General features: G+C 60.4%; 1 protein-coding gene across 1 annotated transcript; it reads right to left on the bottom strand.

The window, feature by feature from the left end:
- Positions 1-7,323: 7,323 nt before the first annotated feature.
- On the bottom strand, positions 7,324-10,386 carry B3GNT7 (UDP-GlcNAc:betaGal beta-1,3-N-acetylglucosaminyltransferase 7). The gene is made up of 2 exons (XM_040972456.1): positions 10,182-10,386; positions 7,324-8,705 (listed from the first exon to the last, which is right to left on the bottom strand). Exons 1-2 carry the CDS (start codon positions 10,190-10,192, stop codon positions 7,511-7,513), a joined length of 1,206 nt encoding a protein of 401 aa, XP_040828390.1. The 5' UTR covers positions 10,193-10,386; the 3' UTR covers positions 7,324-7,510.
- Between the last annotated feature and the right edge of the window lie 1,181 nt (positions 10,387-11,567).

Genomic DNA, 11,567 nt, shown 5'->3' with positions numbered 1-11,567 from the left:
TTTCTACAACTGCACCTTTCAAGTTAGAAATTGTCTAGTGGTGGCACTGGCACCATGGCTCAACTAGCTAATTCTCTAACTGCAAGTGCCTGCATACCATATGGGCACTGGTTTGTGCCCTGGCTGCCCCACTTCCCATCCAGCTCCCTGCTTGTGGCCTGGGAAAGCAGCAGAGCATGGGACCCTGTATCCATGTGAGACCCGGAAGAAGATCCTGGCTCCTGGCTTTGTCAGCTCCTGCCATTGTGGTCCTTTGCGGAGTGATCCAGTGGATGGAAAATCTTTTTTTTATCTCCCCTTCTTTGTAAATCTGTCTTTCTAATAAAAATAATCCTCTCCTTGAGCATGATGGGATCCCATATAGACGCTACTTCATGTCTCAGCGGCCCCGCTTCCCATCCAGCTCCCCGCCTGTGGCCGAGAGCAGTGGAGGATTGTCCAAAGCTTTGGGACCCTGCACTAATGTGGGAGACCTGGAAGAGGCTCCTGGCTTCAGATCGGCTCAGCTCTAACTATTGTGGTTACTTGGGGCATGAAGATCTTTCTCTGTATTGCATTCTTTGCGTAAAACCTGCCTTTCTGATTAAAAAAAAAGAATCTCTAAACAAACAAATGAATGAAAATAATTCTTTTTAAAAAGTATTTATTTTTTTTATTGGAAATACAGATATACAGAGAGGAGGAGAAACAGAGAGGAGGATGGTTCACTCCCCAGGCGGCTGCAATGGCTGGAGCTGTGCTGATCTGAAACCAGGAGACAGGAACTTCTGGGTCTCCCATGCAGGTACAGGGTCTCAAGGCTTTGGGCCGTCCTCGCCTGCTTTCCCAGGCCACAAGCAGGGAGCTGGACGGGAAGTAGAGCTGCCGGTATTAGAATCAGTGCCCCCATATGGGATCCTTGCGCGTTCAAAGCGAGGGCTTTAGCCACTACACTATCACACCTGGCCCATAAAAATAATTCTTAAAAAAGGTTCTAGAAATGTCTAGTGTGGTATGGCTACATTGTGTGTGGCCAAGACTTCCACTCCTGTTTCTGGTGACATCTCCCTGTTTTTCTTCTAAGGTTCATATTTTAAGGGCAGGGAGATAGCGAAAAGAGGAAGACAGCGGAAAAGGGAGAGAGAGAGAGAAACTCTGATAGTTCACACCCCAAACACCCGCAAAGGCCGGAGCTGGGCCAGTTTGATAGCCAGAGCTGGGAACTCAACCCAGGCCCCAGAACCCCGAGTAGCTGAGCAGAGCCGCTGCCTCGGGGCTCATCAGGAGCCAGCAGAAGCAGCTCCTGGGTGGGGGTCGCTGGAGCCTGAGCGCCACACAGCGGCCTGTCCCCTACGGGTCTGCGATGCTCTTTCTTCTGCACCCACACCCTCAGGTCCGCACCTCTGCAGGCAGGGAGGCCGGTGCCAGGGCTGGGCAGGGTCTCGGCACCCACCTCCTCTCCAAGGCATCTGTCACAGGCAGGACTCAGAATCCAGTGCTCGCCAGCCGGGCAGCCCCTGGTGTGGCACTGGGTGGGCCAGAGGGTTTCTGGGTCCATTCTGGATCCCACCAGCCCTGAAGGCAGTTCTCCTGGGGATCCCATTCCCGGGAGATCAGCTGTTGCTCACTCCCAACCCCGGGAACCCCCACCTCGCGCTCAGCCACGTTGGTAGAGATGCCCGTGCCATCTGTCCACGGGAGGAGGCCGACGGCGGCCCACCTAGCAGGGCTCTCTGGGCGCACAGGTGGAGCCAGTCGCACACTGCCTAGAAGCTGCTCAGATCGGCGGCCTTCGGTGTCTCTGCTCCAGGCCGTCGGCGGGAGGCGCTCCTGGCCCGTCGCCGCAGCGATCCCCGGGCCGAGCCCTCCTCCAGCTCCGCGCAGGTCCGCCCCTCACCTCGGCTCCTCCCGCCTCTGCCCGCCGCCCAGAGCTCGGATCCGCGGTCTCCACGTCGCGACGTGACCCCACGAGCCCCTCTCTGCAGGCTCTGGTGGCCTCCCCCGCCCCGCGCCTGCACACACGGGACTCAGTCCCGGCCCAGGCCGGTGCCACCAGGGCTGGCGGAGGCGAGCAGGCCCCGGGCCGCTGCTTCCCCGGCTAGGGCCTCTTCGCTGCCCAGCATGGGCGGAGGCAGGGATTCCGGGCATTCCTGTTGGATCCGGTCTTTTTGGGGACAAGACAGTGCCAGGTGACCGGGGAGCGATCACCTGCGTGGCTGGGTGCCTGGTCTACTGGATGCGTCTCGGCTGGTTGGCATCCGCCTCCTCCCTCGCTGTTGCAGGTGTAACACGCGGGGTTGGTTCGGAACCCGCTATTCCCCTAGAGCTGTGGGCGGGGGGGGGGGGGGGGGAGGCGAACGTGGGCGCTAGGGAAGGGTGCTGAGCCCCCTCCCCGAAGGGCTGAGTTTCAGGTCCAAAAATGGAGCCTGGAATGAAAAAAAAAAAAAAAACAGTTTTGGTGCAATTATTTTATTGTTTCTATTTTTGCGGAATTTATATAGATTAGGGGAATGTTTTAAAAAGTTTGGGAAGGATGGAAAGCGCGGCAGAAACAGCGCGAATTTCAGCAACGTGCACCAAAAGCCAGCTCCTGGAAGTACCCTGTCTTGTATCCCAAGCTCTGCACAAGCAGTTGCTGAAAGGTGAACTGGGTGGGGGTGGGGGGTTACTGTGTTGCAGACGGAAGAATGACCCTGTTTGAGAGGCTTGGTCATGTCTCCCCAGGCTGAGGCAGCCGCCTTCTTGAGGAACCTTCTGGAAGCACCAGGTTATATGGCAGGCAGGAATTGAGTTGCGAATGGAGGCAAACTGGTTTTTCCACAGCCCAGAGGGGGAAGTCACCCTAAGCTGTTCCTGGCAACGTTTGGGATGACATGTCCCCCAAGTGAGGCCTCCCAAGATGTGTTTCAGGGGGACCCCCTTACTCCCAAGGTGATCCATGGGGTGGCTCTCAGGAGACCCTTCCCTTACAGCTAGCCTTAAACCCCAACAGTCACCCCCTACCTTCCCACCATCTAGAAACACTGGAGAAGGGGGCCACCCACACATACATACACCCCAGCCCTGCCGTGCTCCCAGAACAGGGCTCCCTGTGGTCCCTTGGTCTGACCCAGGCACCAGCAGCTCGGCCCAGTATGGTCAGCATGCCCCGCAAACCCCTCAGAGCCCCTTTCCAGTCCACGGCGGCAGCTGCCTGCCGGTGCCGCGGTCCGTGAAGGTGTCAGGCCCAAGCCCGAGTGTGCTGGAGGGGAACCGTGCTCTCAAGGCTTACTTTCATGCAGATGTGTTTTTGCAAATTTTCACTTTCTACACACGCAAAGGCTCGGAACTACTTAGTCACCTGTGACACTGCCAATGTCTTGGGGTGACCCCCACCAGATGCCACCCCAGGGGGACGGAAAGAGGGCGGCTCCTTGTCCAGAAAAGCCCTGATGCTCAGCTTAGGTTGTGTTGGGCGCTTCAGGATTCCCCCTGAGATAAAGGACCTGGTTTGGGGGTACCTCAAAAAAGTGGGGTCACTGAAGCCTAAAAATGGCCATGTCCCCGGGGACTGGTCAGCTGCCTTCCTAGGGGTGTGCTTTCCTGTGGGGATGGAAACTTCTGACGGTTTCTTCTATTTGACTTTGAAATTGATCTGGACCAAAGATTAGCTGTGAACATCACGTGAATTATTGGTCTTTTCCTCTTGGAAGTTGATGCTAATTACTTTTTGTCTTCAGTTTTTTTATGAATACTTTATTCATTACAAAGGTAGAGTGAGGGATCTTCCAGGCCTTGGTTTATTCCTCCTCGTAGCTGCCAATGGCCAGGTCTGCACTAGGCTGGAGCCAGGGACCTCACTGGTGTCTCCCACAGGGGCAGTAAGAGCCCATGACCTCAGCTGCTGGGCAGCCAGGACTGGAGCTAGAGGTCCAAGCTAGGCTGCTCAACCTTCTGGGCCAGCACACTGCCCCAGGTGAGCCGTTTTTTAATGTGTGATGAAATAAGGATTTCATAGATTTGTGGTACCTGTGGTGGGTGCAGTGGCACAGCCTGTTAAGACTCCATCTCCCACCAGCTTCCTGCTGACGCATCCTGGGGGTAACAGGTGGTTCAAGTGCCTGGGTTCCTGCCCACTTTGGAGACCAGGATGGAGTTGCTGGCTCCTGGCTTGGACCTGGCCCAGCCTCAGGCTGCTGCCATTTGAGGAGTGGACCAACAGACACATGACTTCTCTCTTGTTTGGTCTGGGACCTTTGATTTTGCCCACCCCTAAACAGCCCAAGGCAAACAGGACTCCAAGCGCCAGACAATGCATCGGGCCTGGCTGCGCTCGCACCGCTATGCAAGACGCATTTTGCTCACAATCCAAAATACCACATTGCCACTCACTCATTGGGCATCACAATGCTGTTTCTACTTGCCGGGGGTCTGGGAGCAAAGCCACAAACATGCATGGCCTTGTGAAGCCACTTCTCAGGAGGCAAGGACGTGGTGTTGCGTGTTGGGGGGAGGGGGTTAGGAGTTCAAATCCTGCCTTGTCACACAATAGCTGTGGGATCCTTCCCAGGGGACCTCCAGTCCTTTCTTTGCCAGCGCACTCCAGGGCACCCCCTCCCGTTTTCGCCTCGGCCTAGGTGCGCGGATCACCTAGCAACAGCCTTGCATTGTGGAGCCGGGGGTTCTTTGAGTGGTCTCCTTTAGTTATGCAAATGAAGCCGGGTAGGCGCCCACTGCCCTGGGGGCCGAGCGGTAAGTCGACTTTTCGGGGCCTGACAAAGGCTGTCCCTTCCCGGCGCGGCCTCTCGGAATGCCGAGCCGGTTTGCAAATGAAACTCGGCAGCCTTCGCCGAGGGATCCTTCCCCATCCCACGACCCCCTCCTCAAAGTCAGGCCCTGATAGAAATCTACTCTCACGGAGGCCCAGGGAAATGGCTGCAGTAGCACAGGAAGGCCTGGAGTGGCCTTGTGAGGTTCCCCCAGGTCATGGGGAACTGTGGGACCCAGCGGGGCCCTAGATGCGGCGGCGCTTTGGGGAGCACCCAGACACACCCTGGGGGCGTGAAACAGCGCCACTCTGTGGACAGCAGGGGAACAGTTACAGGTGTCAGATTTTCCTTAGCTGGGGGAACCCTCCCCCCCGCCCATTCCCCAAAGGTGAGCTGAATTTCCTGTAAGGAAAGGGGGCATCTGAGACACTTGAATGAATGAGTGATTTAAAAGATAACAGGTTCTGTGTCCTGGTTAAAAGTTGTGCCAATGATACATAGTCAAGTGCTGACCCCAGCACCAGGCAAATCCAACGCACTGCCACTGGGGCTGGGACTCAGAAAATACCACCTGCCGTGTGCCACTATGGGGTTGCCAGGGCTTGGAGCTCGCTCTCCTTCAAGCATCATAAAAACCAGAATCCCTCTCCCTCCAAGCCAACCACAAACCCTGCAAAGGTCACCCTCTCCTTTCTCCCCTTAGGGCCCTGACCCTCATTCCAGTGGGGTCCAGCCCTGCGCCCTGGGGAAACAATGTGACAGAGGCCAAGAATGTGGCCAGGCAGGCCTGGCCAGCTCCCCCTCAGAAGGTACCCTACGGGCCCCACCCCCATCCCGGCCTTGGGGTGTTATGCCGACTCTTCTCATCAAATAGACTTTTTATGCTTTTCTCTGTTAATCTCTGATGTTATTAGAGTGTGGCCCTGACCTTTAGCTCAACCCTTATGCCAACAAGACTAGGGATGTCCACATCTTCCAGAAGGTTCCTGTGTCTGCTTCCCTAAATGACAAGCAATCAACCTTGCAAAGGGCTGTCATTAGAGAGGGCCAGGGTGGGGCGGGGGTTGGGGACCCAGGTCACTGTCCAGCCAGGATCCTTCTGGGCTGTTGTACGTGGCCTCCACCACTGGCTAGTGCCCATCCTCCTGGGAGCTGCCACAGCCCTGCAGGACCAGGCTGGCGCCGTGGCACTGCCCCCATCTGCCCACTGTGAAGGCTGGCTTCTCATGCCTCCCTCAACCCAGGCCTGGGGCCCAGGGTAGCAGGCAAAGCCTCCACTTAGGACTCCCAGCTGCTGGGACATCCGGAGTGAACCTGAGGAGGCGGGGTCAGGGACCCCCTCCTGCTCCTAGGCCCTTGGCTTGCTAGATGGGCACTCCCTTCCTCAAGCCACCTGGCTAACGTCTCAGAACGAGGGTTCTGCCAATTGCAGAGGCAGTAGAAAGAAAAGGTGGAGGGCAGTGGAGCAAACAGCTTTCCTGGGCTCAGATCCAGGCCCCCGCATCCTGTGGAATGTCCTCCAATCTGGGCACAAGCTGCCACCTGTTTATTCCACCTGCTCCACAGCCCTTGGCAGATAGACACCTCCACCAGGAAGCCCACCAGCACCTGAAACACATACCTTGCCCTCCACCCACACCAGGGGCAGCGCAGTAGCTGCCCACGGGACACCTGCAATGGGCAGGTGCCACAGCCTGGCCCCACCCTCACCCCAGGGCTCTCCTCCTTGCTGTGCGCCCCCAGCTGCTCCCAGCAAAGAGGTAGCCTTGTCCTCACACCTGTCCGGCGAGCCTGGCACCAGGAAGTGCCGCCTTAGGAAGAAGCCAGTCTCATTTTATTGAGAAAATAGAGACGACCGATCCCTCCATCTCTACCAGGTGACTCCAACGTGAGGTAGGGGCCCCGTACCCTCGGTACCCACCCCAGAACCCAGTGCCTCTTTCCTGGGCCCTGGGGAAGCAGGGGTGCACCTGGGCTGAGAGGGGAGAGAGCAGGAAGGGGGATGAGGGTAGGAAAGGGGTCCACTGCCTCCTGAGGCCTGGAGCCTTCTCCCTCCATATTCTTCATAAATAAACTTCACAGTAGCAGAGAGCATCCACTTCCAGGGACCAAACCAGAGGGCTGAGACGGGGAGGGCGGGGAGATGGTGGGCAGGAGTCTGCTGGTCAGCCCAGGCTGGGGCTGCAGCTGACACCCAGAGTCGGTGCTGAGTGCTGAGGTAGTGAGAGCGGCGGACACGAGCCGACATGGGAGTGCAGGTCGTGGCCCTCCCCTATTCCCCCCTGCCCACTCCCCCCCCCCCCCCCAGGGAGCCCAGAGCCTTGGGCTGCAGGGGGCGGGGCCCTGTGAGCCTGCACAGGGTGGATATTCTCCAGCAGGGGCCATGTGGGGGCCCTGGGGGGGGGGGAGACTGAGGCACTGCAGAGACTGCTCCCCATGAAGACCCACCAGGGCGGGGCCTGGCCACACCCAGCTCCCTGAGCACGGGGCTTCCTTCAGAGGCCTCCAGGGCCACCTACCAGGTCCCCACCAGATCAGAGGCACCCCCCCACCCAGTCCCTCCAAGGGACTTCCAGTTCCAACGGCTCCAGCCGTTCCTGGAAAAGACAAACACAGCGGTCCCCTTCTTCCCACCGCAGCTACCTGCACCCCCTCCCCACCACCACCACACCCAGCAGCAGCACTTTCACCACCTCCCGGCAAGGGACTGAAGGCTACGCCGGGCACTGAACGGCAATCCTGGAGGCTTGGTGGCGGTGGCAGCGGGCTGGGGGCAGCATGGCTCAGAGAACCTGCAGCTTGCGGGAGCAGGTGAGGTTGCCGTGCACCAGCCCCCACATGGCCAGCAGCTCAGCGGGCAGCAGCTTGTGCACTACCAGCATGGAGCGGAAGAAGCACGGCTCCCTGTTCATGCGGCTGTTGCGGTTCCGGGAGATGCCGAAGGTCTTGAAGCCCTCGTGGGCCACAGGCTGCACGCCCAGCACCTCCAGGCACATGCCCAGGAAGACGTCGTCAATGGGGTAGAGGTCCAGGGTGTCGCAGGCGCGGTGCAGGCGCCGGGCCAGGCTGCCGGCCATGAGGAAGCCCCCTCCGCCGGCGTAGGGCGGGTAGCTGGGCTTGGGGTACAGCACCAAGGGGATGTAGTACTTGTTGTCCTTCCTGCGGATGGGCCGGGCGTGTTGCAGGACGTCCCCCACAAAGAGGTTCTCCTGCGGCCGCCGGTCAGCCAGGAACTCCAGCAGGTTGGTGGGGTTGACAAAGACGTCGTCGTCGCCCTTGAAGATGAAGGGCACGTGGGGGCAGTAGATGTCCAGCCACTTGAGGAAGTGGATCTCCTTAAGGGTCAGGTTGAAGAAGCTGTCGAGGAAGTCCCACTGCAGAATGTCGCCGTACAGGCGGTCCTCGTAGGCCAGCAGCTGCTGGTAGTGGGTGCGTTCCTCCTGTTTGGACGCTGTGCCCAGCAGGAAGAGGGTGCGCACGGCGCCCCGGCCCCCACCCACCGACTCCCGCTCCAGGCCCCAGGTCTGGCGGATGGCCTCGCGACGGTCATGCTGCGTGATGATGGACTTGACCACCACCAGCAGGTACACGTCACCCTGGCACTTCTCTGGGTGGTTCAGCAGGATAGGGAAGTAGCGGCAGTGTGAATAGGTCAGGAACTGCTGGAAGTGCGGCTCCAGGCCCTGGAACCAGGACTGGTGTGTCAGGTTGGTGTTGGCAGAGCAGTTGTTAGTGGTCACGTCCCAAGTCTGGGGTCCCCGAAAGGCTGCTGCCGTGGGGGCGGTTGCATCTTCTGGGCTCTTCCAGAAGCTGTTGGGGTTCACCAGGTTTTCGCTCACTTTCTGGACCTTCGGTGGCACTAGGGAGGGCAGGGGGTGCTCCTGGAGGAACTCGCTGGGTGCCAGGCTGCGTTGGAACACCGTCACGGCCACCAGCAGCGCCAGTGCCAGGCACACACTCCTGTACAGGGTTCTCTTCCTAAGAGACAGGTGCCAAGAGGAGGAGAGCGGATGAGCCTCCGGGACCCCTCCTGTGCCCTGGCCCCCAATGGACACATCTCCCAGAGCCCTGGTCCAGTGGGATGGGGTGGGGTGTCCTGCCTCCTCTGCCATGCTGACCTCCAGGCAAGCAGGCTCCCAGGGTTCCAGCAGCAGCAGACATATCCTCAGGGGATCGTGTCCCCTTAGGTGACGGTGGGGGCTCTGGAAGGCTTCCATCTATCTGCCCATGCAAGCCTAGGAGTGGTGGGCAGGGCATCATGCGGTCATTCTGTCCCTGGGTCCCCGGCAGGAGCAGAGGGGACCCCTGTCTGCAGCCCTGGAGCTCAGCAACTGCAGGTGTGTGGGCCCTTACTTGAGGCAAGAAGAATCCTTAACCCTTCGACCCAAGACAGTAGCCCTCAAAGTGGCCAGACCTGGAGACAGACTGGGTGACACCCACTATCCTCACATCTCCTCACTTCATCATCTCTGCTCCCCTAAACAGCCTCTCGGAGAATACGAGGTCCCCCAACCCTGCTACCCTGGGAAGGGATACAGCAAGCTCCCTGGGGACCAGGGGTTGCATGGTAGTGGTGCCCAGGTAACTGGGTTCCCCATACCCATTTCAGAAACATAAGTCTGGGCTGGGGAGGGCAGGTCACACCAAGCCGCAAGCCCCTGTCCCCAGGACCCTGCCTCCTGAGCCCCTGTCTTCCCTGTGTGGACTTGAAGAGTGGTGGGAAACAGCCAGCAGCAAGGTAGGCTGACACCAAGGGACAGGAAAGGCAAGTAGTGCGTGGGGATGCGTGGCGTGGCCCCAAGGTTGGCGGGCCGCAGGTCCAAGGGTACAGAAGGCTGGGGCCCGCAGGATGAATCTTCCCTCCAGGTTTCTTGGGCTTGGGGTGGGAGAAAGACCTGGGTCACCTAAGGTACGGGGCTGCGGTGGCTGGCCCGAGCCCGACTCTTCCGGATCCCGTCTACCAACCTTGGGGCAGAGAAGTCCCCAGTTGGTGGGGCCGGGACGGGAGGAGGGAAGGAGGCGCAGTGGAGAGAGGTGCGGGGAGACCCCTGCGCTCCCGGTGCGCCCCACCTGCAAAGCTCAAACCTCCGGCAGCAGGCAAGCCCAGGAGCCTGGCTCGGGAGGGGAGGCCAGGGACTGAGGGCGCCGGGGCGGACGCCAGGGCGCCAGGGGTGAGCGCCCTGCGGCAGGGTCGCGGGGTGGCCCGGACGCAGGAGCCCTGCGGGGTGGTGGGGGAAGATATCTGAGTCCGGACACTCAGTTGCCGGCAAGACTTCGAGTCCCAGGCGCTGGGGTCGAGCAAAGGGTGTCTGGGGCCCCGGAGTTGGGGAGCTGGGTGCGCGCCCCTCGCCACCCCTGCCGCCCACCCTCTAATCCAGGCACCGCTGCCCCGCCAGGACATCTCCCATCCCAGGTCTCCGGCGTCCCTACTTGTTCCCAGCACCCCCGACTCACCACAGAGACATGGCGGCCCGGCCGGGCGGCGGAGAGGGGCGCGCGGGTCGCAGCTCTGGGCGCCGCTGCTGGGACGGCGCGGCCGGGCAGCCAGGCAGGCGGGCTGGCGGGCTGGCGGGGGTGGAGACCGGGCCGCGCCCCCGCCGAGACTTTCCTCTTCCCGGCGGCGGGAGGAGGGGCCGCAGGGGCGGCGGCCCAGGTGCGTTAACCCCTTCGGCGCCCCCGGGTCCTCGCCACTGACCGCGAGTCGGGAGGCGCCGAGGCTCACCAGGGGGCCCCTGAAAAGCTGGCGGGGCACGGGGACCCGAGCAGGGGCGCGGGTCGGACCTGAGCGCGAACAAGAATCCCCCTTGCCCTGGATGCGCCGGGGTCGCTGCGCGCACGTACGCACGGGCGGGGCCCGGCCGGCCGACCGCCCTCCGCGCCCCCAGCGGTGCCCCAGGAGGGATCCTTCTCTCGCTATCCCGGTGCGGACTTTTTCTTGGGTTCTACTTCCTTCTACCCTGGGCCCCGGGACCTGTTATCCCGGGCTGGCCAGAGAGGAAGTGTTGGGCAAACCCTCTGCCACCGCTCATCCCTTCCCCCTCCCCAGCCCAGGGAAGGCGGCCGATTTGCTCGGTCCAGTCCCCCTCAGTTTCATCAGCTAAAACTTTCAGCTCTTGTTGGGGTGGGGGAACAGGCAAATCTGGGTGATGTGGGTGGCCCAGAGAGCTGACTTCCAGCGGCAGACGCCTCTGCTGGCGCTGGGGGACCGCTCTGGTTCCACATTAGGGCCCCATTGCTGAGCACAGCCTGTGGCATCGAGTGGACACAATATGTGCCGGCCTGTATGGGCGCCAAACTGCCATATACGAGGACGTAGATAACTGCGGCCCCATTTAAATCTTTCTCCTGCCATGCACAGGACGTGGACCATAGCCTGCAAGGGGTGCTGCCTGGCCCTGGGGCTAAGCCCTGGGCCCCAGGTTCAGGAGTGAAGGGAGGTGCTGGCTTGTCCAGGGCCATGCAGGGAGTCTGTGATCAAGCGTTTTCAAGGACCACCCCTGAAACCCTCACCCCACGCTACTGTCTGGGGAGGGGGAACAGAAACTGAGCCTGCTGCGAAATTTTCCGGACTGTTGTGAGCCCCAAGCAGGGAATGTGAAGGGCCTTCCAGGCACAATTCCAGAAGGAGCACCCTGGGGCCAGCACCCTTTGGAACAGAGTTGGGGGAGGCCTGCCTGCAGCCCAAACCCTACAGCTCCTGTCTCACCACCTCCCAGCTCTACTGGTCCCTGGGACTGCCCTGTCCCTGCATCCTAGCATGGTGCCACGCTGTCCGCCTGGCCTGGCCGCAGCACTGACCTCTCTCAGCCCAGTTCAGTACCTGAGATGTCCTCCTGGATG

This window comes from Ochotona curzoniae, unplaced genomic scaffold, assembly GCF_017591425.1.
Source record: "Ochotona curzoniae isolate NIBS_2020 unplaced genomic scaffold, NIBS_Ocur_1.0 contig_2294, whole genome shotgun sequence".
NCBI lineage: Eukaryota > Metazoa > Chordata > Mammalia > Lagomorpha > Ochotonidae > Ochotona > Ochotona curzoniae.
Note: the sequence above shows the minus strand (reverse complement) of the source record. Positions and strands in the feature narration are given on the sequence as shown.